Source organism: Nomascus leucogenys, chromosome 9 (genome assembly GCF_006542625.1).
Source record: "Nomascus leucogenys isolate Asia chromosome 9, Asia_NLE_v1, whole genome shotgun sequence".
Taxonomy (NCBI): Eukaryota; Metazoa; Chordata; class Mammalia; order Primates; family Hylobatidae; genus Nomascus; species Nomascus leucogenys.
In genome coordinates this window covers 32,111,328-32,137,648 of record NC_044389.1, presented here as the reverse complement: position 1 = coordinate 32,137,648, position 26,321 = coordinate 32,111,328, and the positions used below count along the sequence as shown (strand labels likewise).

General features: G+C 42.6%; 1 protein-coding gene across 1 annotated transcript in view; it reads left to right on the top strand.

The window, feature by feature from the left end:
* The first annotated feature begins 1,437 nt into the window (after positions 1–1,437).
* Positions 1,438–26,321, top strand: part of LAMC2 (laminin subunit gamma 2) — a 59,157-nt gene continuing 34,273 nt past the window's right edge. Inside the window, exons 1-2 of the mRNA XM_030818776.1 lie at positions 1,438–1,636; positions 23,183–23,371. Coding sequence (XP_030674636.1) covers positions 1,558–1,636; positions 23,183–23,371 — 268 coding nt within the window. The 5' untranslated portion in view covers positions 1,438–1,557. The remainder of the gene's footprint in view (positions 1,637–23,182; positions 23,372–26,321) is intronic.

The following is a 26,321-nucleotide window of genomic DNA, read 5'->3' as shown; positions in this document are numbered from 1 at the left end:
AGCCCACACTGGTCTCCATGACAGGCAAGAACCGAAGTTTTTAGAACCTTTGACACTTATGTCTGCCCTGGATGATTTGTTCATTATCTTATGTTGTTGTCATCCACAGAACAATCTAGAGAATATTTATATATTTAGTCAGCAAACAGCTATTTATTGGGGGCCTTTGTAGGCCTCAATGTTGGGAAGAAGTGTTGGTTGTTTTGGACAGATTGTGTATTTATAAAGCTCTAGCAATTTTTAAATCTCTAGCAGGAACCAAAGCCTTCTTGACAGCCACCTCTCTGAATTATTGTCACTAGCTTCCTTAGGAGAAGAGACAATATAGTTTATACCAAGATTTGCAGTTGTCTAGATATTACTCACTTCACCTAACACAGTGGATAACATTCAAAGTTGGTCTCAACAAATATTTTCTCTAGTGCCCACGGAGAGTGGCTGAGAAATACACTCTAAGATGTCAAAGAGTTTGGTATCTAGATCCTTTTTCTTATTCATTTCAAGCCAATATTTATTAAGCACCAACTGCAAACTAGACACTATACTAGTTAGGAATATAAAGTGGGCCGGAGATGGTGTTTATGCCTATAATCCCAGCACTTTGGGAGGCCAGGACAGGAGGATTACTTGAGGCCAGGAAGTCAAGGTCAGTCTGCCCAACACAGCAAGACCTCGTCTCTACAAAAAATTTAAAAATTAGCTGGGTGTGGTGGCATTTGCCTGTAGCCCTAGCTACTCAAGAGGCTGAGGTGGGAGGATTGCTTGAGCCCAGGAGTTGGAGGCTGCAGTGCACTATGATGGTGCCATTGAAAACAAAAACAAAAACCAACAAACAAAAAAACAAACAAAAAGAAAACCATACCAGTCTTTATAGGGAGGTTGGCCAGTCAACAGGTTACTTTATGAGTTGCTAACCCTGGTGAGCAGGAAGTTATGTGGACCAGGAGAGAAACCCTTGGTTCGGCCTGGAGAAAGGAGAGGTTGACCCTAAACTGGAGGGCGGAGAGGACCCTGTTGTGACTCTCCGACTGCCTTGTCTTCCTTGATGTCCTTTAAGCCGGAGCTGATTCAGGCTGCTGCCTTATTTCTGAGTTAACGCACTTAAGATTGGGCCTCCCGAAGGGGCGGGCTGCTATCTACCTCTGTGAATCTGCCCTGGACCACCCCGGTAGAGAAGGAGGGCTCCGGGGAATCTGGCACATTCCAGGCAAAGGCTCCCGGGCCGCAGCCTCTGTGCCACACCCTTGGCCCGGGCCAGGTGTGCGCCCTCCTAGCTGCGAGGGGGAGCAGGCGGCTGCGGGGAGCGCTTTTCCAGCCCGGTGTGTGCTGTGTGTGTTTGTCTGCCTCTGGAGGGCTGGGTCCTCCTTATTCACAGGTGAGTCACACCCTGAAACACGGGCTCGCTTCCTGTCAGGACTGAGTCAGGTAGAAGAGTCGATAAAACCACCTGATCAAGGAAAAGGAAGGCACAGCGGAGCGCAGAGTGAGATTCATCAACCGAGGCGCCGGGCAGCGACCCCTGCAGCGGAGACAGAGACGGAGCGGCCCGGCCCCGCCATGCCTGCGCTCTGGCTGGGCTGCTGCCTCTGCTTCTCGTTCTTCCTGCCCGCAGCCCGGGCCACCTCCAGGAGGGAAGGTGAGTCGGCTTCCACGAGGAAACGTCTCAGCCCTGGGCTGAGAATCTGCCTTTCTCTGCAGACCGTGATGGCTGAACGTACCTCCGAGGATTCCCACTTTGTCCAGAACCTTGTTAGAGCTCCCTTCTCCTCCCCTATCTGGGGCTTCTCCAGAGACTGATTTTAAATGAGACTAATATATAAAGCTATCTGTTTTTTAAAAATAGGAAGCCAATAAGCTGTGCCAAAAGAGGGTCTTCCTTACCTTAAGAATGTTCCTTCTTGATTTCTTTTTTCGACCAAGGGGCCGCTATTTAATCAATAATATGTTGTTATATACGTTCTTTCCCCAGCGCGTGCTTTTATTAAAAGGTTTTGGTGGCAATGTTTCCCATGACTGTGAACACCACAAAGATTGCAAAGGAACCTCTTCAATAATCCTGTAATTCATGTTTCAACTTTCGGATGGAAAAATGAGCCTTAAGAGTATTAGCAATACCCTTAACTTTTGCATCACGTTACTTTTCATAGTATTTTCATGTAATATTCATTCAACAAGCACTTATTGGGCACCTGTGTCATATATCATTTGATCTTATCTAGGGCACCTAGTTGGCTGTCATGTGTTAGACGTTAAGTTCATGTAAACAAAACTTTGTGAGAACCTAGCAACTCTTAACTGTAAGCATGTGTCAGCTATGGCAACATTTTATGGGTGTTTTCCTTGTCACCTGGTTCTATGGATATATGCCTGTATAATTGCCCTGATGTTTTGTGTTTATATTGCCTCCTGCATCTGATGGCATTTCAATCATTCTTTCAATAGGTCCAAGGCCAAGAGCCATTTCCACACATGTGCATGCATGAATATGAGGTAATGCTCACATGCACATGGAATTGTATAAGCCATTCCCAATGTTATTGTGCACTCTGGGTGACGCTGGCCTGAATTGGATTTGAGTGGCATAAATAATGTTTGAGCATGTGTTTGAATGCAATGCTACAGTCCTTCTTGTCTAAAATAGTCTTGGAATTAACTTCCAACCTATCATCTCTGACTACCATTTTCAAAACCATGTATGATTGCCACCAAAAAAAAAAAAGGTGGAGATAACTACGTGAAATAATGAATATATTAATTTGCCTGACTAGAATACTATTTTACTGTGTATATCGAAACATCATGTTGTATACCTTAAATATATATAGTTTTAAAAAGTGATAAATAAAAGGTTCTGAAAATGGTCACGAAGGGTATGTTCTCTTAGGGCTGGGATAAGAAGTCTCAGCCTAATGGAAGACATCCCCAAAGTAAAAATAGTCTCTGAATATTAGAATTTAAAGCGACTGCTTACGGATCAACTACTTGGAATCTCTTGATTTGAAAAATGAGAAAATGAAAATGTGTTTCTCAAGGCCACACAGGCAGAGATGAAACTGGCTTTCAATCCAGGGGCTCTTAGGGTGGAGCTTTCTGAGCCACATTATAAAAGTAATAAAGGAATAAGATACATCTGTTATACATGATAAGTAATCATTTAAGCAATTTTCTTGTTGGCTATAGTTGAGTACATATGTGTGTGTTAGCATTAGGGAACAAAAATAAATATGTAGGATGCTATCAATGCTATTTTAATAAAATCAGGCTTAAGAGGACAGAGCTAGGACTCTCACTTCTTAAAGACATACCAGCTTCTGGGCATCTATTTACCCCAAGAAGTCAGAAATACCACTGAGGCTCATTTCCACTTTCTCCTTCCTTGGAGGCAGACTAAGGTTTTATTCTCCCTCCTCAGAGGCCTTCATTTTGGGATTCAATGGGAATGTGAAGTTTGTTGCCAGAGTAGAACACACATGCTTTTTCATTCATGGGATGCTGGGATGTGCTAGAAGTTGGACTGAAAATATGGTACCTGCCATGTCTCAAAGTGACTGTGTCTGAGTGTCCTGTGGGCTGCACATATGAGAACCTAAAGCAGTGATGTTGTTTCCTGGTTCTTTCCTTGCAGTAGAAATTATGGCAATAGATGAAATCGGCAAGACTTCAGGGTTGGGCTCAGCTAAAGCACAGGCTTTGGAGTCAGCCTGACCTGGCTTTACATTTTGGTTTTTTTTTTGTTTGTTTGTTTGTTTTCTGGCTTTACATTTTGGTTCATTCAGTTACTAGTTCCTTATTAGTAATACTTGGTGTCTGCTTCTTCATTGTTAAATGGAGGCAATAGTACTTCAACCTTGTAGAGTTTTTGAAAGATGAATAATTACTGTAAAGTGCCTTAAAATGCCTGGAACCACATTTCTTTAAAAAGTCCAAAGCCAACAGTACAGCATAGTGAATTCGTTTGCCCAAAGATCAGAAAGACCAAGGCTCCCCTTCAGGATAGGATTGCCTGGTGTGAGATAAAGTGGCATGTGGCCCCAGTGGTCTGGATCTTAGTTCACAGCAGGAGGTATGACTGGAGAAGGATTGAGAAAGAGGTAAGAAAGAGACTAGAAACGTAGCCACCAATATGCCTGTGAAGGGCTTTATGTGCCAGGTTGTTCAGTAGGATGGTGCCCTGTAGGCAAAGAAGAGCTGTGAATGATTTGTAAGCAGGAATTAGTGTGACTGGATTCATGTTTTAGAAAGGTCACTCACTCAAGGGCTTAGAGAATGAAGTGGAGCTAGGGAAGCCAGATAAATGATGATTACCGTAATTCAAATGAGAGACGATGAAGGCTTTCATCATGGTAATGAAAGCAAAGAGGAAACAGATTACAGGGACATTTAGGAGGTGAAATCTAAAGAATCTGGTGATCCAATAAGTCTGTGTGTTAGGGATACGAGTATAGGAAAGTTGAGAGACATAAGGAAGAGTCCAAGATGGATCCAAGGCTTTAGGTTTGTACATGGTTAGACAGTGATGCCATTAAAGGATGAGGACTATAAAAGAAGGATCAGTCTGGGCACAGTGACTCATGCCTATAATCCCAGCACTTTGGGAGGCTGAGGTGGGTGGATCACTTGAGCCCAGGAGTTCGAGACCAGCCTGGGCAACATGGAGAAACCCCACCTCTAGGAGGCTAAGGCAGGAAGATCACTTGAGCCTGTGACGGCGAGGCTACAGTGAGCTGTGATTGCACCACTGCACTCCAGCCTGGGTGACAAAGCGAGACCCTCTTTTTTTATTTTAGTTTAGAAGGGAAATTTGAGATATAAATTTGGGGGCCCATAGGTAGAAAGCAAAGCCTTGACCACAGATGAGACTGCCTAGGATATGGAGGTAAAATAAACCTCAGCACTTAGAAAAGAGATAGAGGAAGGATGGAGCAGAATCAGGAGGAATGAGCACTGAGGATAGAGGAAAATCAAGGAAGAAGAGGGTTTTGTCAGTCAAAGGAAGACTGTCAGCAACATGGCAGTAATAACTGGTGTTCAGATATCCAAATGTGTATATACAAAGAATGAGGACTATCACTGCTGGATTTAGCCGTCAGGTGAGTTTTGAAGCAATTGTTCTTCTAGAACGGCGAATTCAGAATCCACGATTATCATAGATCACTAATTTGGTTTTTCCCATGCCCTGATGCTAGAAAAAAGATGCTGTGGATAGTAGGAAGGATCCTTGGAAATGTTTATGCTCCCTCGTAGATTCTGTTATTTAAATCATTGAAGTGGTATAGCATCATACATAAAAGTGCAGGCTCTGGAGTAAGACTGCCTGGGTTCAAATCCCAGCCCTATCATGTACCATTGTGGCACACTTATATTTTGGGACTTGGGCAAGCTACCTCACTGTTACTTAGCTCCTACATCTCAGAATAAGGATGATAAATCGATATGACCATTACACAAAAAGCACTTTGCACATTGCCTGGTAAGCACTTAATACATGTTAATAGATTACTGTTATTGTTACAACTAACTGCCCTGCCAGTACTGAATTTGGTATATTGCTTTCTGTGTTTTCAGTGGTAACATTTTTGAAGGGCCTCCTTTTTACTCTCCTTTCATCAGCCCAAGAAAGGTGCTGAGGAGCCTTTCTGCTCAGGCAGAAATGAGCCCCAAGTTTTACCCAACAACACAGGAACCCAAAGCAGGTTGCAGTTTCAAGACTGGATCTCGTATCATTCCTTCTCCTTGCCTTTTTCATCCACCAGACCTCATCACACACAGATTCAGCAAATCTATTCCTTCTCAAAACATGCTCAAATATAAGATGACCCTACAAAGATCATCTCTCATTTCCCAATGGGAAGAACTTCCCCCACATTCAAAGAAAGGACTTGGACAACTTGATTATGAGAACATTTAGCAATACAGATGTAGTAATCAAATGTCCCTTTATGTTTAATTTAGTAAATTAATTACACAGATATATTGAAAGTCACATAATTGATGAAATACTGTACTTAGAAGTATTGATTTGTTCACTCACATTTTATGAAGTAATTATATTCAAATTATATTCAGTTATATTCATCTCACCAGATGACTTGAGATATAGTACTGTTTGAATCTGTTTTTGATGTGGTCACTGGAAAGTACATCATTTTCAAAACATTTAAAAGATAGACAAATTATCCCTTAGTGTATATTGTGATCTTCACAGCATAATCACTCTGAAAGGTTTGTATGCAACAACTTTCAGCACTCACAACTACGAAGAAATGCGCCATTATGAGAATTGTTTAGATAGCTGGGCCCCTTTCTTATTGATAAGTCTCCAATACATTGATCGAGGTCATTTTAGCTTAATGTATCTTCCCCAAACAATATTTTTACAATAAAGTAATTGAGAAAGTACCTTATAATATGCAAGATTTTGAAAGGACTTAAGTATGTTTTTTTTTTCCTGAGGGATAGTTTTGGAAAAATTAAAACCTCTACCTTATATTCAAGCACGTACAGAGATATAGAATTGGGTTGGAGGTGGGCTGGAAATTCCCATTTGGGCTTAAATTCTGGGTGCTCTAAACTGGGGGCAGCCACTGGTTCAGCCTCACTGGCCCAAGAAGCTGAGAAAGATTGTTGATTTGTGATTAGTGTTTATGGGAAAGTCAGGGCATAAAGTTAAGGTGTTGAGAGAATCCTGGGAATATCTTTCCCATTTAACCCATTCTTAATGGTTCAAACGTACTGACTTTTTTTTTTCTTTTTTCTGTCCTGGAGAAATTTCTAAGGGCAAGACTTGAATCATCTATTAGAGATCCGTGTAGAGGGCTGGGTACGGTGGCTCATGCCTTTAATCCCAGCACTTTGGGAGGCCAAGGCGGGCAGATTACCTGAGGTCCAGAGTTCAAGACCAGCTTGGTCAACATGGTGAAACCCTGTCTCTACTAAAAAATACAAAAATTACCTGGGCATGGTGGCATGTGCCTATAATCCCAGCTACTCAGGAGGCTGAGGCAGGGGGACTGCTTGAACCCGGGAGGCAGAGATTGCAGTGACCCAAGATCATGCCACTGCACTCCAGCCTGGGCGACAGAATGAGATTCCATATCAAAAAAAAAAAAAAAAAAAAGAGAGAGATCAGTGTAGAAATAGGAGCTCCATAGATTCTGGAATACTCTCATTTAGTCAGAAATTAAACCTAGTAGGTGACTAAATCATTACTGGGCTATGTTTTAATATAATCTCCAGATAGGTGACGTAATGTTTGAATCATGTCCAAAGCCAAAGGCTAAGTCTTTTCTGTCTGTTGGTGACTGTATGTCTGCGTATGTAATTCCCCAACACGCATCTGCTTCTTTATGTCACAACTGTCGAAACAGAAGAGAATGGTTCTTCCTCCAGCACTGATCTATGGAAGAACCTGAGTCTTTCCCTTCTGTCGTATCAGGTGAGGGGTGGAGATCAATTGGCCAAAGGTATACAGATTCTGCACTTATTCAGGGCTTATATTTACAGAATTCTAACTGTGTCTTTTTATTTATTGTGGAGATATGTATCTCCTCATTAGAAAAGAATCAAATTGCAGCCAAATCATTTCCCACAACTAACTTAAAACTTGGACAAATCATCCAAATGCTCAGCTGCACTGATGTGGGGCATTTCTTGCAAAATATTTTATGTTTCACCGTGTTTTTCTCTTATTACAGTATCGTAAAACTAAAATGAGAGTGGGCCTCAGGGGTTCTCTACAAGAGCCTCTGAGTTTATACATGAGAAAAATGACACCCAGTGAGGTAAATTAACTGCCCAATTTCTTACTGTTGGTCATAGCAGAGCTGGGCTCCAGCATGTTTCATCCTTTTATAGGTAGGAAAATTGAGGCACAGAAGAGTGACTGCCTTGACCAGGGTCAGATTTCAGTTGCTAGTTTAATGTTCTTTTTCTGAGATAACTCCTTGGCATATTTCTCATTTTTCTTTTTTTGAGATGGAGTCTTGCTCTGTCGCCCAGACTGGAGTGCAGTGGCACGATCTTGGCTCCCTGCAACCTCTTTCTCCCAGGTTCAAGCAATTCTCCTGTGTCACCTTCCCGGGTAGCTGGGACTTCAGGGGTGCACCACCACGCCTGACTAATTTTTTGTATTTTTAGTAGAGATGGGGTTTCACTGTGTTAGCCAGGATGGTCTCAGATCTCCTGACCTCATGATCTGTCCGCCTCAGCCTCCCAAAGTGCTGGGATTACAGGCGTGAGCCACTGTGCCTGGCCTGAATTTTCATTTAAACTGATTTTCAAGCTTGATGGAACCTTTATCTATTGTTGAAATACCACGTGTATTTCTAATGGAGACATCTATCTCGTCTTTTCAGAAGTCACCATGTGTATATATGATTCACTATGTTGGCCTTTCCTTTAAAAATGTCAGAGAACAACAGGTTAAAACTAAGCACAGCTCTAGTTGTGGGGACATTAACAAGAGAACAGATTTCAAATTACCAAGTTTTCTCTTCCTTTTGTTCCACTCTGTTGTCAGGTTATCATGCAGCTTGTAATTGACCAAGTGGCTCAGTTTAGGATCGTTGATAGTACTGTGATAAGAGTTTCTCTTTTATCTATCATTGTTCTTTAATGACTGTTGACATTTTGCATCTATATATACATAGTCGTGTCCAGAGATTATTTCTCTCTCCCTGCTACGGACCCTTGTAAGTTTTGGAGTCTTTCAGGAAGAGGTCAGTTTCATGGCCAGAATGTTGACCATGTAAGCTTTATACATACTTACTGCTGTTTCAAATCACTGCCCATTTTGCTCTTGGTAAAAGGAAACATTTTGGTAGGGGATTCCTAGTGTTTAAAAATCGTTTTTCATCCCAAATAGCCTGGCCTACTTTGGGAAGGCAGTGGATCCAACAGTAATCTGAAGCTGCTGCTCTTGCCCCATCCAGGCAGTTGTACCATGCTAGGAGGGGATCTTTACATTCTGAGATCTGCAGGGAGCAGGGGAGAGGCCACAGTGGACCTGGCATAGGAAGTGGTAGAGGAGAAACAGCATATTTGTTCGACTGAGATGCAAGATACTCCCTGATGCAGTCTTCATGGTCCAGTCTCTTCTCAAAATGTTTGTTGCTTCTCTTTATGGATGTATAAAGGTAGTTTGGCTCATAAGAGCTCATTTAATTCATTCTTCTGACTTTAGGCAATACAATGTTTTTGTTTTTGAGATGGAGTCTCCCTCTGTCACCCAGGCTAGAGTGCAGTGGTGCAATCTTGGCTCCTGGGTTCAAGCACTTCTCCCATCTCAGCCTCCTGGGTAGCTGGGATTACAGGTGCACGCCACCACACCCAGCTAATTTTTATATTTTTAGCAGAGATGGAGTTTTGCCATGCTGGCCAGCCTGGTCTCGAACTCCTGATGTCACGTGATCTGCCCACCTTGGCCTCCCAAAGTGTTGGAATTACAGATGTGAGCCACCATATCCAGCCAGCAATACAGTTTTAATTCATCTTTTTTCTGGAAAAAAAAAAAAAAAAAAAAAAAAAATCTGTAAGGAAGATGCTATAAATGCACTCCATGCATATTTTTCCAACATTGCAAATGCACATGAATTACCATTGTTCTTTTGTGAAGACTAAGAACTGTATAATGGTATGTAAGCCCACACACATACCTAAATGCTTGTATGTTTGTGAAGGGATGTAGTGATAGCAAAAAATCTGTGCCTAATCTCCTTGTACAAAAAAAGTATTGTTCACAAAAGCAATAAGGATTCAAAAAGGAAGATTTATTGGTTTTTTTTTTTTAAGGACTCAATGAAACATAAATTTAAATAATTGAAAAATCATGGTTTATACTCCAATTATCTCCAAAAGGCATTTTAGTACAAATTAGAATCTCCTTTTTAACTTCTCTTTATTCAGACACGTCATACAAGGTTTCTTTCCCTTTGGTCCTCTTTGCTTCAACTATTTACCTCTAGCTTCCCTGGAATCTCTGATTCCCTTTATTTCAACTGCTTCTTAGAGGGGCATAGGATACCTTTTTCTAGGCCATGCAAGAAATGTCCAGAGAACACTATGCTCTTTCAATAACAGTTAAATGTCCTTTCTATGCTGGAATGCTTTTCTTTATAGGTAACTTCACAGAAATGTATAACCCTTTATTTCTGTGGTGAGAAGAGTGTGGCGTTCCATGCCGGTGGTTGCTCTCATATAGAATCTTACCACAATCACTTCCTGAGTCTATGCTGCAGGTGACAGCAGCTGTCTTGTGGTAGAGCCTTTGACAGCACCAGCTATAACTCTAATGTCCTCATTTTGCCTTCCCTTTCACCTGTGAGCTTACTCAGACTGAACCCTCAGTTTTACCTTTACCCTCCACTGCTTTGCTAGTCAGACAAAACTTGGTGTCCCCAGTATCCCTGTTCACTGAGACTTTCTTCCCCCTCCTCATTGTCTGCCTGGGCGCTGGTGTCGCAGTGGAGTGTCAGGGGAAGACATCTCCAGGTGTGAACTCCTGATGGAGTCCTCACCAGGCTGAGTCATCTACAGTTCACACGGGTACATTCCCAAGTCTAGGTTGTGACATAATGTACTATGAACTCTCGGTGAAACAGGTGTCTCCTCTGAAGCCATAATCATTCAAAAGGAAATGGTAGTGATCTGAGTTTCACTGACTCTTGATGACTTTGGACTATTTAGAGTTGAAAAGACTGACCCATACTTTATGATTCAAAGTTGCCTGTGTGATTAGAGAACTGAGCTCTGTCATTACTCTCATCCTAGCACTTCCTGCTGCAGCCTTACTCACATTGCTTGGACACTTAAATGTCAACTGGTGCTGTGCCCTTTATTTAAATGAAACAAATGGATCAGGCAGGATATGGTATCAGTTTTCTGGTTGTGATGGCTTAAAATGTGGCTATGAAAAATTTGCGAAAGAAGACTAAATTCAGTTAAAAGCCTTAGTGAGAGAAGTACCATTTCAGTTTTCTTATTCTAATTAGGGAACATATTGTGACATTCTTTAAGAAGATAAAACTGGAAGCAGATATTCACACATTAAACAATAAAGTTCAAGGCCAGTTTAAATGATGAAGGATTCAGATTTTGTTTTAAAATATCTGCTTAAGCTGAGAAACATATTAAAACTTGGAAAGAAAAATTCCATGCAGGAGGTTTTAAAACTAGAAAAATCCTTATAAGCATTTTCATCATCACATATAAATATAACATAATAAAAATATTCATCTTTTCGTCTTGAATATCTCAGATTTGAAGACACGGATTTTTGCAAAGAGGATCATAGCTTTTGATGCCTTTGATATCAAACTGATAAATGATAGGTGGTATCTTGCTTTAGACTGCATACATAATATGCAACTTGAATATTTGTCATAATTATTTATTTTTGATAAAAATGATTTTTTTTTTTTTGAGATGGAGTTTCACTCTTGTTGCCCAGGCTGGAGTGCAATGGCACTATCTCGGCTCACTGCAACCTCTGCCTCCTGGGTTCAAGTGATTCTCCTGCCTTAGCCTCCCAAGTAGCTGGGATTATAGGTGTGTGCCACCACGCCCAGCTAATTTTGTATTTTTAGTAGAGACAGGGTTTCACCATGTTGGTAAGGCTGGTCTGAAACTCCTGATCTCAAGAGATTCACCTGCCTTGGCCTCCCAAAGTGGTGGGATTACAGGCATGAGCCACTGTGCCTGGCTGATAAAAATTTTTAAAATACATTAGGATAAATTTCTATTTAAAGAACACTTTCAATAATTGCTTTTGTACTGAGAACAACCTTTGCTAGATTTTTAAAAGTGGGTATATGCAACTGAAACTTTATTCACCATCTTCAGTATAGCTTTTAACATTTGGACTTCCCATTGAAAGACCTCATTATAGGTGACTTCACGGAGGCAACTGTTGCTATCTTTGAACATAAAAGAGTTGTCAGTTTACATGAGAGCAGTCTTTTGACTCAGAAGAAGGGAATGGTATCCAATAAGGTATATTAAGATTTAGTTTTTAGTGTAACTTCTTTGAAAAAAATGAAATAGGAGACTAGTTGAGATTGTCAGCCCCAACTTGTCTCTGCCCACCATGATGGTTTTCTTTTATAAAGCAAGAATTTTAAGAAGCAGAGGAAATGAAGACATAAAATGAAGTGCATATGAATGAATGGAAGAGAGATGAAGATGTCCCAGTGGTGAGCATTATATGAAATTAGGCTGGAAAAATAGATAGGATAAGACCATGATAGTCCTTGTAGGCAATATTGAGGAATTCTGGTGCTTAACTTCAAAGGAAAGGAAAGAAACTACAGAATATTAAGCAGAGAAGTCATGATACAATTTGTATTTTGGAAACATTTTCTGATTGCTGAGTGGAGGGAAGCAAAAGAAGTTGCAGGGAATTCAGCTAGGAAGTGATGGCAGGCAAGAGATGATTGAGGTTTGGTCTAGATGTGGCCATAGTGGAGATGGACTTGAATGGATTTGAGATATTTAGTGGGTTATATCAACAAAATTCAGTGTTAAATAAGCAGGTGAGAAAGATGGAGAGCCTGTAAGGATAGTTTCCAGCTTTCCGACTTGAAGACATGGCAATCACAAGTTTGGTTTTAAACAGGTTTTGTGTAAAGAACTTTTGAGATAACCAATTGGAAATGTAAAGTGAGCTGGGCGCGGTGACTCATGCCTGTAATCCCAGCACTTTGGGCTGGTGAAGTGGGCAAATCACTTGAGGTCAGGAGTTCGAGACCAATCTGGCAAACAAGGCGAAACCCTGTCTCTAATAAAAATACAAAAAATTAGCCGGGCGTGCTGGCGGGCGCCTATAGTCCCAGCTACTCAGGAGGCTGAGGCAGGAAAATGGGGCGAACCTGGGAGGCGGAGCTTGCAGTGAGCCGAGATAGTGCCACTGCACTCCGGCCTGGGCGACAGAGAGAGACTCTGTCTCAAAAAAAAAAAAAAAAATGTAAAAGTAATAAGTAAATAAATAAAGTGGATGGCAGACATGAGGACCTGAAGTTGAGGATGAAGTCTGGGCCAAGGAAGTATCTTGGGAGGTCAACACTTACGGTGGTTATTGAAGCCCTTGCCATGGATGAGATCACCCAAGGGGAGACTCAGACTGAGAAGCTGTGGAGATTAAGGAGCCCTGAGGAGCACCGACATTTAGAGTTGGGGTAAGGAGAGGAGCCAGCAAAGCCTTGAATAGGGAAGGTCAGAAGGCAGACAGACACCTGGCAGTATGACATCATCGTATCCAAGGGAAGAGAGTTGCACAAAGGAAGGAGGGAAAAAGATTTGATGTCTCAGAAAGAGAATGAGGGACACATGCAGGAAAGGAAACACAGGGCACATCCCTTTCCTCTAAATAAGAAAGATAATTGAGCATCATCTTTTTTTTTTTTTTTTAAATTGAGACGGAGTCTCGCTATGTTGCCAGGCTGGAGTGCAGTTTTGTGATCTCGGCTCACTGCAACCTCCACCTCCTGCGTTCAAACAATTCCCCTGCCTCAGCCTCCCCAGTAGCTGGGACTACAGGTGCCTGCCACCACAGCCGCCTAATTTTTCTGTGTATTTTAGTAGAGACAGGGTTTCAACATGTTGGCCAGGATGCTCTCGACCTCCTAACCTCATGATCCGCCTGCCTCGGCCTCCCAAAGTGCTGGGATTATAGGCGTGAGCCACCGCGCCAGGCCGAGCATCATCTTTAAATGGTTTATAGTTGGACTAATTCACGGGAGATTACAGGTCACATCATATAAACTTGCTGCTGTTTCACTGAATCAGTTTTAGTGCACTAAGCAACCGAAATGGTAGCAAGAGCAACAAAGCACTACGTAATAGCAACCAGCACACACTGTCAGGTTTAAACATGATGCTCAAATTCCTAGCTCCTGACATCGTCCCATACAGCTGCCAAGTACACTACCTATCAAGGCTGCCTGAGCACTGCAAACTGATCTCATGCTCTGAGGCCTGCCTCATCCCCTTGCCCTCCTCCCACACAGCCCTGGGCTCGCTGCCCTTTGAGATGGCAGGCAGAAAGCATTGCAGCTCTGGGCTCATAGACTACAGATGGGTGGGCAGTCCTAGGGTGGAAATAGTTCATCTGGTATGAGCAGCAACCTGAAAGTCCCAGACCCTTAATCTCATTGAAAATCTCATGTTCCTCTCACAATTCTTTCTGTTCCCATCTCACCATGGATTTTTTTGCTTGGAACATTAGTTTTTTTTACACTGAATATCATATATGTAGACAATGGAAACTTTGTGTAATGTATTGGGGAAATTTGGAAGTAGGCTTCGGACTTCAGGGAGATTTCTGTATGTGGGTTCTTGTTTGGCTTTTCTTTTTCTTTTTCTTTTTCTTTTTTTTTGAGACAGAGTCTCGCACTGTCACTCAGGCTGGAGTGCAGTGGCGCCATCTCAGCTCACTGCAACCTCCGCCTCCCAGGTTCAAGGATTCTCCTGCCTCAGCCTCCCAAGTAGCTGGGACTACAGGCTCGCACCACCACACCCAGCTAATTTTTGTATTTTTAGTAGAGATGGGGTTTCAGTATGTTGGCCAGGATGGTCTTGATCTCTTAATCTTGTGATCCACCCACCTCGGCCTCCCAAAGTGCTGGGATTACAGACTTTTCTTAGAGTCAGACTGCCTATATTCCTTCCTTCCTTCCTTCCTTCCTTCCTCCTCCTCCCTCCCTCCCTCCTTCCTTCCTTCCTTCCTTTCCTTCTTTCTTTCCTTCCTTCCTCCCTCCCTCTTTCTTCCTTCCTTCCCTCCCTCATTCCCTCCCTCTGTTCCTTTCTCTCTCCTTCTATCCATCATGCTGTCCACCATCTTTCCATCCATCCATCCATCCATCCATCCATCCATCCATCCATCCAAGCACTGCATTAGGTACTGTGGGGATATAAGGTGAGAAATGCTGTAGAAGAAATAAGTCATAAACATAAACAGTGATGACACAGGATAGAACAAGGCAAATGCTGAGAGAGTTGAGGATGAAGTGCTCTGGGCATTCACGGGAGAGAGAAGCTGTGGAGGGTATCCACAAGGAAGTGCACAATCCGATTTACACATCTAAGAAGAAGACTGGCTGTTACCTGGAAATAGATTTAGGGAGGGTGGAAGCAGGGAGTGTTCCTGATAAAGGAAATAGCAAGCCTAAAAGCCAGAGGTGGGAAAGGGTTAGAGCAGCCTAGATCTGCGCATTGGAGCCCAGTGAACTCTTGATGAGGTAAAGTTGGAAAGGTTGGCAGGGGCTACATCTGCTGAGTTTTGAAAGAAGTTTGGATTTTTAATTTTGTCATTACTGTTAAAGCACTAAAAAGCATGATGATTTCACAGATTATACAAAGATAGCGATTAAATCACCTTAGTGAAAAGCAGAGCATGTTTTTCAGTTTAGAACAACAGAAAGAGGGCCGGGCGCAGTGGCTCAGGCCTGTAATCCCAGCACTTTGGGAGGCTGAGGCGGGTAAATCACCTGAGGTCAGGAGTTCAAGACCAGCCTGGCCAACATGGAGGAACCCCATCTCTACTAAAAATACAAAAAATTAGCCAGATGTGGTGGTGTGTGCCTGTAATCCCAGCTACTCGAGAGGCTGAGGCAGGAGAATCACTTGAACCTGGGAGGTGGAGGTTGCAGTGAGCCAAGACTGCGCCACTGCACTCCAGCCTGGGCGACAGAAGGAGACTCTGTTTCAAAAAAAAAAAAAAAAAAAACAACATTAGAAAGAGGACCTGCTTATAGGCAAACAATCATATGTATGCCAAGTGATTGAAATTTCTCGTAATTGTATGCCTCAAAAGGGCACTATTTCTTATGGGAAATTTAAAATGAGACCCCAATGAACTGCTACTACTGATGATGATTATTCCAAGGACTTGTCCTGAGTACAACCTGAGGAAATATTTTCTGTTTCCTTTTATTCTCCTAAGGCCACAGCTGGGAAACCGCCTTTGCCCCTTTGCTTCCTGTCCTAACCTGTTGGAGCTGTGTGTTTTAGTGAGGGGTGGGAGTGTTGTGAAGTGAGCCCGAGGGATCCTGCTTGCCTCACTCTATTGTTTAAGGAGGGGCTCCAGCTGCTTTGATCTGTGTCTCTGGGTGAGTGTGGGTGGTAGTGGGCGGTCCAGCCTACGTCTGGCTGCCTGGCGGTCTTTCCTAAGAAGTACCTTGAGGGTCAGCGACTGTGTGCTATTATAGTTATTATTATAATAAATGCTTCAGTGCCAGAGAAGTAGCATTCAGCAGTCAGACACAATTACCATCCACGCTTTACTAGACTTAAAGAAATCTGTGAAAATCTGACTCAAATGACTCCGTTTCGGATGGTTTTATGTAGGACTTGAGGTAAACTTGCAAAGTCTCATTTCTTTGGCTGTGGGGAGAATGCTGGCTGGCAGAATCAAGGATTTGGAGGGAGCTGGAGTGAGAGCGCAGAAAGATGGGAGGATGAAACCTTGAAGAGGTGTCCCTGGCTTTGTACAAATGAATAGTCAAAGGAATGATGGATGGGACCTAGCACCAGAGTTCAGTGAAAGATGGAGAAAAACCTGCTTGTTTTGTTTACTGAGCTTAGAATGGCTTCAGATCTGTTCAGGGTTCCAGTGTGATTTTTTAAATTTTATTTTCTGATGATGTGCAATATCTTAATGCCAGATCCCGAACCCATACCTGGGTTCCAACACACAAATCATTGCATGAGCTCTAGAATGCACCGAGCTTTTTCCCACCTTGGGCTTTTAGGCTTGCTCTTTCCTTTGTCAGGGGCACTCCCAGCTTCCACCCTCCCTAACTCCATTTCTCCATAACAGCCAGTCTTCTTTTTAGATGCATACATCAGATCATGCACTGATTCCTGTTCAAGTAGGAAAACATGGATAATATGATACATGCTTGACGCAGGCAAATATCTTTGGAAAAATAAAACACTAGCAACCCCCTTGGCTGGGTGCGGTGGCTCACGCCTGTAATCCCAACACTTTGGAAGGCTGAGGCATGTGGATCACTTGAGGTCAGGAGTTCACAGCCTGGCCAACAGGGTGAAACCCTGTCTCTACTAGAAATACTAAAATATTCCATTGTATTTCAGAAGATTATAAAAGCTCTAAGGTGAATTTTGAAGTCTTCATCAGCATATCCATATTAAAAAGAGATGACAGAAGCCAAAATAAAAGAATTATGGGCTGACAGGACAACTGGATTAAAATAAGCATCAGTTTCACTAAAAATGGCTAACTTGAAGATAAATCTTTTGACTCCAGCTCTCTAGAGGATCTAAGGTGACCTTGAGGGACAGTGGAAGAAATCACAACATGGAACTCCTTGAATAAAAATTTATTGACTTAAAAAATACTAAAATTAGCTGGGTATGGTGGTGCATGCCTGTAATCCTGAATGCTCGGGAGGCTGAGGCATGAGAATCGCTTGAACCTGGGAGGTGGAGGTTGCAGTGACCTGAGATCACACCACTGCACTTCATCCTGGGCGACAGAGTGAGACTGTCTCAAAAAAAGAAAAACAACAACAACAAAAACACACACACAAAAAAATTAGCAACCTCCTTCTTTGAAATGTTACTGGCTCATAAAGTCTGAGTGTTCAAGCATGCAGTATAGCCTCCCTATTCTATGTGATGTTTGTTAAATTAATAAAATAAATTTACATCTCATTGACCAAGGATAAAAGAAGGAAGGGGGAAAGGAGGCTTAAATCAGCAAAACAAAATCTACCGATGAGGTACTTCGGAAATAAAGATGATTTATCAGGAAAGAGTAAAAGAAAATCTGCAATAAAGTGATACAGAGACAAATAGTTTGATGTATTTGTTATGTAAATAATTCATAAGAAAAACATTGTGCCATAAGAAAAACATAGATAAATGGACAAAGATCATGGAGCAGACAATTATGAAAATAGAACTAAAACAGCAAACCAGCATATGGCCCTTTCTACCCTCCTTGCCACCCATCTTACTACCTACCAACTTCCTATGCCTTTCCACTGCTTTATATATTTCTCCTTAACAAATACCACTATCCTAATATTCTCTCTCGATATTACTTATTTATCTTGTTTATTTTCTTTCCCCCCAAATTGCATGTAAACTCCATGCGGGCTGGGACATCTGTTGGTTTTGTTTGCTACTGTATGCATCCCATTGCCTAGAACTCAGGGAAGGTCCAAGACAACCATCTATGGGTTTTTTAAAGTTCAACAGAGCATTCATTCATTTGTTAAAAAGAAAGACTAAATGCCTACCATGGACCAGGCACTGTGTGATATAATAGGGCTTCATTTTTCCTTTTTCAAAAGTGTGAGATGTGTTTTCTACCTGTTAGAACTGCAGAGGTGAGTGCAGAGATTTGTCCGTGGACACAGCTTTGTTTCAAAAACTTTTTTTTTTTTAAATTTTGGCCAAAATTTTAAAACCGATAGATTTCATACACAAAGCCAGATTTCTGTCTTCTTTTAAAAGAAGAGTTGATGCTGACTACAACAGGCATCAATTGCATGTGGCTACAACTGGCAGGGGGTGAAGTGCTGCTTCTTACGCCCTTTGGGCAGAATCTCCACCACTTCATGTTGCCTTACTCTAAGCCTGGCAGTGCCCTTTGGCAACCGGTAGTTGCCAAACCATGGTAGTAGTTGGGCAGGTATTGGTCACAGAATAAAGACCACATACAAGCTACATTACACAGTTTTATTAAGCTCAGTTGCAGAAATATTCTAGAATTTTAAATAGAAAAGTTGTTTCCTGCCCCCCCGCCCCCCCTCACCCCCAGTAGCAAGAGTAAATAATAAATGGTTTTAGGGAAGTTAGTCTCAATTTGGGAGATGATTTGAGAGAAACCCATTTTTCAAACACATTAATGATGAAAAGCATCATTCTATGCAAAAGGAGCTTGGAACAAGCTCTCCCATCATTTTCTTGGTGGGACCATTTCAAAGACTCGATACTGAGTTAAGTGCAATACAGCTGGGTGTTTAATCTCAGTGCAGCTTGGTAACTTCAAAGTCCTGCAGGCAAGGCTGTAGAGAGTGTCTTCATGGAGTTCTCATGCAATGCAGATACCCAAGGCCAATACACTCCCCAGACATGAAGCCCATACATCCCCTCACTCTAGATGGCATTGCCCTTGGCTTTAAGGGAGACCCATTTGAAAGGAAAGGGGTATGTTTGCGATAGGCTTAGAATCTGTTGGGCAGGCTCTGGAGGGGAGATGTTGGCTAAGGACCTCCATCCCTGGAACCGTAATGCAACTCCACTGAAGGCTGTGCATTTAAAGGACAATGGGGCAGGCATGGTAGCTCGTGCCTATAATTCCAGCACTTTGGGAGGCTGAGGTGGGAGGATTGCTTCAGGCCAGGAGTTTAAGACCAGCCTGGGAAATACCATGAGAACCTGTCTCTACCAAAAAGTAACATATTTAGCTGAGTGTTGTGGCACGCATCTGTGGTCCCAGCTACTCGGGAGGCTGAAATGAGAAGACGGCTTGAGCCCGGGAGGTTGAGGCTGCAGTGACCTGTGATCACACCACTGCACTCCACTCTGGGTGACACAGTGAGACTCTGTCTCAAAAATAAAACAAAAAAAAACAGGCTGGGTATGGTGGTGCACACCTGTAATTCCCAGCACTTTGAGAAGCCAAGGTAGGCGGATTGCTTGAATCCAGGAGTTTACGACCAGACTGGGCAACATGGTGAAACCCCATCTCTACAAAAACAAAAAACAAACAAACAGAAAAAAAAAAACCACAACAAAAATTAGTTGGGCATGGTGGCACACGCCTGTATTCCCAGCTACTTGGGAGGCTGAGGTTGGAGAATTGCTTGAGCCCAGGAGGTTGAGGCTACAGTGAGCTGAGATTGTGACACAGCACTCCAGCCTGGACAACAGAGTGAGATCCTGTCTCAATAAAAATTAAAATTAAAATAAAATAAAAGAAGGACACCTATTGTTTTCAAAGTAGAGCTTTAGAGGAGGAGACAGAAGAGGAGGGATGTGATAGAAAAAGATTATAACAAGTTTATATATTTTGAAAAGATTGCTCTGGATAAATATATAATGAGCTGCCCTTGTGAAGTTAATTTTTACCACCACAAAGCATGTTCTTTTTTTTTTTTCTTTTTTGAGACAGAATTTCACTCTTGTCACCCAGGCTAGGGTGCAATGGCACAATCTCAGCTCACTGCAACCTCTATCTCCCAGGTTCAAGTGATTCTCCTGCCTCAGCCTCCCGAGTAGCTGGGATTACAGACACCTGCCACCACTCCCAGCTAATTTTTCTATTTTTGGTAGAGACGGGGTTTCACTATGTTGGCCAGGCTGGTCTCGAACTCCTGACCTCAGGTAATCCACCCTCCTTGGCCTCCCAAACTGCTGGGATTACAGGCGTGAACCACTGTGCCCAGCCCATGTTCTAAATAAGAAAGGCACAGTGAAAAATTTGTAGTTATTTTGAGATTGCTTCCAAAAGACATCCAGGGCAGGGAGGGCATTGGCTCATTGGGTTAGCCAGATGAAGAACCTCGCAAGGACCGCTGAACAGTGAATTTAGCTCTTGTACTTGAATAGTCATGTACTTGGTACAAATTTCACAGCACATGACAGCTGTGTGGCACATCTGTTGGAGATCCAAAAAATCAGTTTCACAAGCATTGGTTGGGAAAGATTCAGCTTGGCACTAGTTCTGAGAAAAGCCCTGGGAATTTGAATTGTGTGCAAATGTAATATGCTGTAAGTTCACTTATACGTTAGTCTTTGCCCATGGGATAAAAATATCTAGTCCTGTTACAAACCAAGCTGTTTAAATCACACTTGCAGTACTGGTCATATGAAGAAGGATACTGGAAATTAGAATTTGTTCCTAGGATGGTAGACAAGAAGAATCTAGAAATTATGACATAGGAAGTGGTTGAAAGACTTGGAGATGACAGATCTCTAGTCCAACTTGAACAGGAAAAGACTAAGGAGGGAGATGCCATAGCTATCTTCAGATTCACAAAAGCCTGATGATGCAGGGCCCTTTGGATGTAAAACAACATCCAAAGATTATGTCCGTTGGATAAATAAAAGAATAAAAAGAGAGTAGGGGTGTGTGTGTGTGTGTGTGTGTGTGTGTGCATGAGTGCTGTATGTATCTGTGTGTGTTGTGTGTGTATGTTTTCAGGCAAGAGCAAAAACACATGATGAAAATTACAGAAAGAGAGGTAGATTTAAAATACCGTATAAAAAATGTTACTGTTTGTAACAACCAAGCTGAATGACCCTCTTTTAGGGATTTATAAAAAGAATGTCTACATGCAATGGTAAGCTCAATCTTGAGAAGGAACATAAAATGGAAAGATGAGGGCTTTGGAGTCAGACACATCTGGGAGCAAATTATATCTTTGCCATTTAGCTGTGTGACTTTAGGCAAGATACCTAGCCTCTCTGAGTATTTGTTTTTCCATCTATTAAATGGGGATAATAAAACCCATGTTAAAATATTGTGAGAATTAACTGAGCTGACGAATGTAAAGTTCTAGAAACGGTACGTTTTGGATAAGTGTTAGCTGACTTTTCTAGATTAGATGTCATCCAAAGTAGAAAGAGTGAGTTATGGAAATTATTGTGAGGCAGTCACTTAGCAGGTCCATTAGATGTACGTGGTCACAGCTGGGCACGGTGGCTCACGCCTGTAATCCCAGCACTTTGGGAGGCCGAGGCAGGCGGATCACCTGAGGTCAGGAGTTTGAGACCAGCCTGGCCAACACTGGCGAAACCCCATCTCTACTAAAAATATAAAAATTAGCTGGGCATGGTGGTGCGCACCTATAATCCCAGCTACTTGGGAGGCTGAGGCAGGAGAATCACTTGAACACAGGAGGCAGAGGTTTCGGTGAGCTGAGATCATGCCACTGCACTCCAGACTCCAGCCTGGGCGACAGAGCGAGACTTGGTCTCAAAAAAAAAAAAAAAGAAAAGGAAAAGAAAAAATGTATGTTGTCCCCTTGTATTGTCAGTGTCTGACACAGAGCCTGCATAGGGAGCCACTCAGCAGGTGATGGCACATCTGTTGACTTTGCTGTCAGCACTATGGGTAAGTCACGCCCTAGAAACATATTCTCAATATGGCAGCATGGCCAACAGAGACAGCCTGCGTAGGGAAGGGAGGTAGGTGTTGGCATCAGACAGAGGTTCAAATCTCAGTTCTCCACTGGGTCGAGTTACTTCACCTTTCCGAGCTGCATGTTTCTCTTCTCAGGCAGTACGTGTTTCATGGGAGTGAGTGATGAAATCACATATGCAGAGGCATTTGATATTCTTTTCTCAGAGGGATCCTCTTTACAATCCAGGGAGGCAGATAATGCAGTCTATATGGAAGAAAAAACAAGATTCAGAAAATTGAAGTGATGTGCCCAAGGAAATAGCAGAATTGGTATTTGATTCTTTCCTTTTAACCTGAAGGCCCATCATCTCTGTCTCTGAGACCACGACGGAAACATTTTTTGGTGTCTCAGTGTGCCGGGTACTCTGCTGGGTGTTTCCGTGTATTGCCTCCTTTGTTTTTCGGGTCCCCATGGAGATGTTAGTCACTTTGCGAGTCTCTCTGGAACATCTGCAGGATGGGCTTCCTAGATACTTGAGAAAGGTCATTCTTCATAGGACACCTGGCTTTGGGAGGAGACACGTGCCCAGACAGTCACGTCCGCTCCTCGCCTTGACGGGCACCGGAGGGATGGGTGTTGTGTATCTTGAGCAGCGACACCATCGGCTAGTAGCTGTGCTGAGTCCGCAGCTGCCCACCCTCAGGTCTCCTTGAGCCCAGAGACTTGCTCTATGGGATTGCAGTGTTTTGAAATGAACTCCTTGCAAACATTTAAATCAGAAATATCCGCATAAAAATGTAATTTAACATTTTGGGTTTCTCTCGAGGAACTGGACAGTCTGGCAACCCTGAGCCCATGTTCTCCCAGGCAGCAGCCCACCAGCATTGCATAGTGCCTGCTTCCTTTAAGTGGAGCAGGCGTCCCCAGGGTCCCCACACTGCCAATTGCACTCTCATACCTTCCTCCCCCAAGGAGTTTAGGTTACCAAATCATACTCATGCATAATTTCTATCAATAATAACATAAACACCTGCTAGAACAGTTCCTGAGGTTTTTTTCCTGACCATCTCTTTTGTATGCTTCCTCCCCAGTCTGTGATTGCAATGGGAAGTCCAGGCAGTGTATCTTTGATCAGGAACTTCACAGACACACTGGTAATGGATTCCGCTGCCTCAATTGCAATGACAACACTGATGGCATTCACTGCGAGAGGTGCAAAGACGGCTTTTACCGGCACAGAGAAAGGGACCGCTGTTTGCCCTGCAATTGTAACTCCAAAGGTAGCTGAAAAGGGGGGAAAGAGGGAGAGGGAGATGGAGCAGTGGGGAGACAAGAGGGAAGGAAGGAGGGAGGAAAAGAAGAAAGAAGGGAACAAGGGAGGAAAAAAGAAAGAAAACAGGGGAAGCAAGCAGGCCAAGAGGGAGATGTTCAACTTCACAAACAACTGGGAACCTACCAGACATTGGTCTTTTTAGCAGTTTCAATCTGAAAGGAAACATGTTTCTCTTAAGTAGAGGTTGGTGGAACCAGCTGGGACCTTGAGGGCATGTTGTCTTGAATTCTAATACAAAGAGTCACACTATTAACTTTTCCAGGCAGGTGACAGTCTTTTCCAGGCAGGTGACAAAGGAAGCTTGCACTCTTTCAGGGATAGTTCTTCATATCCATAGCCATCCATTCGACCAACCTCTTGAAAAATAAGGAATTAGAAAGATCTGTTTCTAGTGCTGTGCTAGGTGCTAGCAATATGAAGTTGTACTAATAAAGGAGACAGACAAGTACACAGGAAAATTGAAGTCTTTCATTAGGTTGCTAACAAGATAAAACAAAATAACAAATAGGAAACACCTAATGGGGTGGCTGGTTCATAGGAGAGCTAGTTTGCTTTTTTGTTTTGTTTTGTTTTGTTTTGTTTGTTTCTTTTTTTGAGACAGAGTCTCACACTGCCGTCCAAACTGGAGTGCAGTGGTACCATCTTGGCTCACAGCAACCTCTGCCTCCCAGGTTCAAGTGATTCTCCTGCCTTAGCTTCACGAGTAGCTGGGATTACAGGCGCCCACCACCATGCCCAGCTAATTTCTTGTGTTTTTAGTAGAGATGGGGTTTCATTATGTTGGCCAGGTTGGTCTTGAGTGCCTGACCTCGTGATCCACCTGCCTCAGCCTCCCAAAGTGCTAAGACTACAGGTGTGAGCCACCGCACCTGGCCAGTGTGTGTGTGTTTTTTTTTTTTAAGTATCCCACAGTGCTATATTCATATAACTGTAGGTCTTTGCTGTGCACACAGATACACACACTGTGTGTATTCATTGTGCTGTATTCATTGTGGACAGACAGTAAAGACAAGTTAGTAAATATAAAGGGGGAGAGAGAGGTGGTTCTATAAATAAGATTTTTTTTTAAACGGTTCATTTGTCTATTATCTTTCTTGGCATTATCTACTTTGCTAGAAAGTGTTTAATAGCATCCTATGATAAATATTGATCCACTTAAAGCATACAGCCTTTTTGCATGGCAATGACTTAGTGTAGTAGGTCTGTGGAACCAATTGATAGCTGCAGCTTGAAAGAATCTAAAAATGGGCAGATTCTGGTGCAGCCATGAGTTGCTGGTAGAGTGGGTTGGGAGTCATAGAAAACTGGGTGACCCTGCGGTGAGATATCGCAGCAGTCACCCCCCACATTCACCTAAGTTGCTGTTACAATGTGGTTTGACTCCGATTAGTTTAGCTTTGTTGTGTAGAATTTGCATCCAGAATCTTTTGGACTTAGCAGTCCTCCCTATGAATCGAAGAACTTCATAAAAAATTAAAGGACAAATTATTCCATTTTAATGGGCATTTAACCTCTCTGAAGAGCTCCTATTGCCTTAGGTCATGCAGCTTCATTGTGAGTCACCAGAGTTGGGTCATCCCAGTGAAATGATCAGTGAGAATGAAACTAGAAATTTAATTGGCTCAGCTTGAAAGCCTGGCCTGAAGACAAGGTTATTAGTCTCAGGGTAGACCAGGAAGCTGCCGCCTAGCACAGAAGGATGGTAAAGAAGGATTTACCATGCCATCTCTTCTGTTTCAGCGTGTAGTCTACTGCTTGCCCAGTGGTAGTGAAACTGGCTCCTTTTCGTTTGGGTAATAGATATCCCAGACTCAGTGGGAACAGCTTGGCAGGAAGTGGTGGAGCCCAATATTGATTTATGTCTTATATGATAGTTAACATGTGCCATGTGCCATATGCCAACCCTGGGCCAGGCACTTTTCTAGGTGCTTTTAATCCAGTAATTAATTAATCTTCACCAATAACTTTATAAAGAGGGGGCTATGTTTTTTTCCATTTCACAAATGATGTAGCAGAGACTTAGGGAGGGAGGGGAAGAAACTTGTCCAAGGTTATAGAGCTAAGAGGCAGAGTAAGAGTTCAGGACCAGGTTTGTTGACATCAAAGGTAATAATGTAGAGTACAGTGGTGGATTATAGAGCCAGGCAGCCAGGGTGCAAATCTGGACACAACCACCACCATTAGGTCACTCTGGGCAGGCTCCTTAACCTCTTGCTGCTCCAGCATCCCCATCTGTTAAAGAGTGATCATGATATTGATGTCATGGGACCCTGTGGAGATAAAATGGTGTTTGACAAGCACATGGCGGGCAACTCAGTAAATTGTTAATTGATATAGCTGTTTTTCTTATTAAGACAGTGGGGAAACTGAGACCTGGAAAAATTAATGAATGGCCTAAAGTCTTCCAGCAACAGATTGCAAGAACTAAAGTTGTGAGCCATATCTTCTGATCAAGAACAGTTCTCTTATTCCCTCCATATGAAAGAAAAAAAATCAGAATGGCATTTTTCTACGCCCCAAAGCAGACAATTTTTGTGTACACAAAAAGCTTGATGGATATTATTTCCTAAGATCTGACTAATGCTTTATAATTTTCCAAAACATTTTCATAGATGATGTCCTTCTCAGTCCTCATAACAGTCTGACAACATGTGTTAACACATCCCACCTCCACTGTTAAAGAGATGAAGAAACTGAACTTTCAGGGTCCAAACTGCTGAGGCTGAAAGACACATTGGTGACAGAGACTGTTCCCACCATGTGCTGTCCCCAGCTGCTCCTCAGCTGCACATGTCACCAAACCACTAGCACAAGTTTAATTCCCTATGTGATTTCTCAGTATCCCAATTAGCCAGAGGATATTTTTCACTTTCAGATAATAACTTGACAGGGAAATT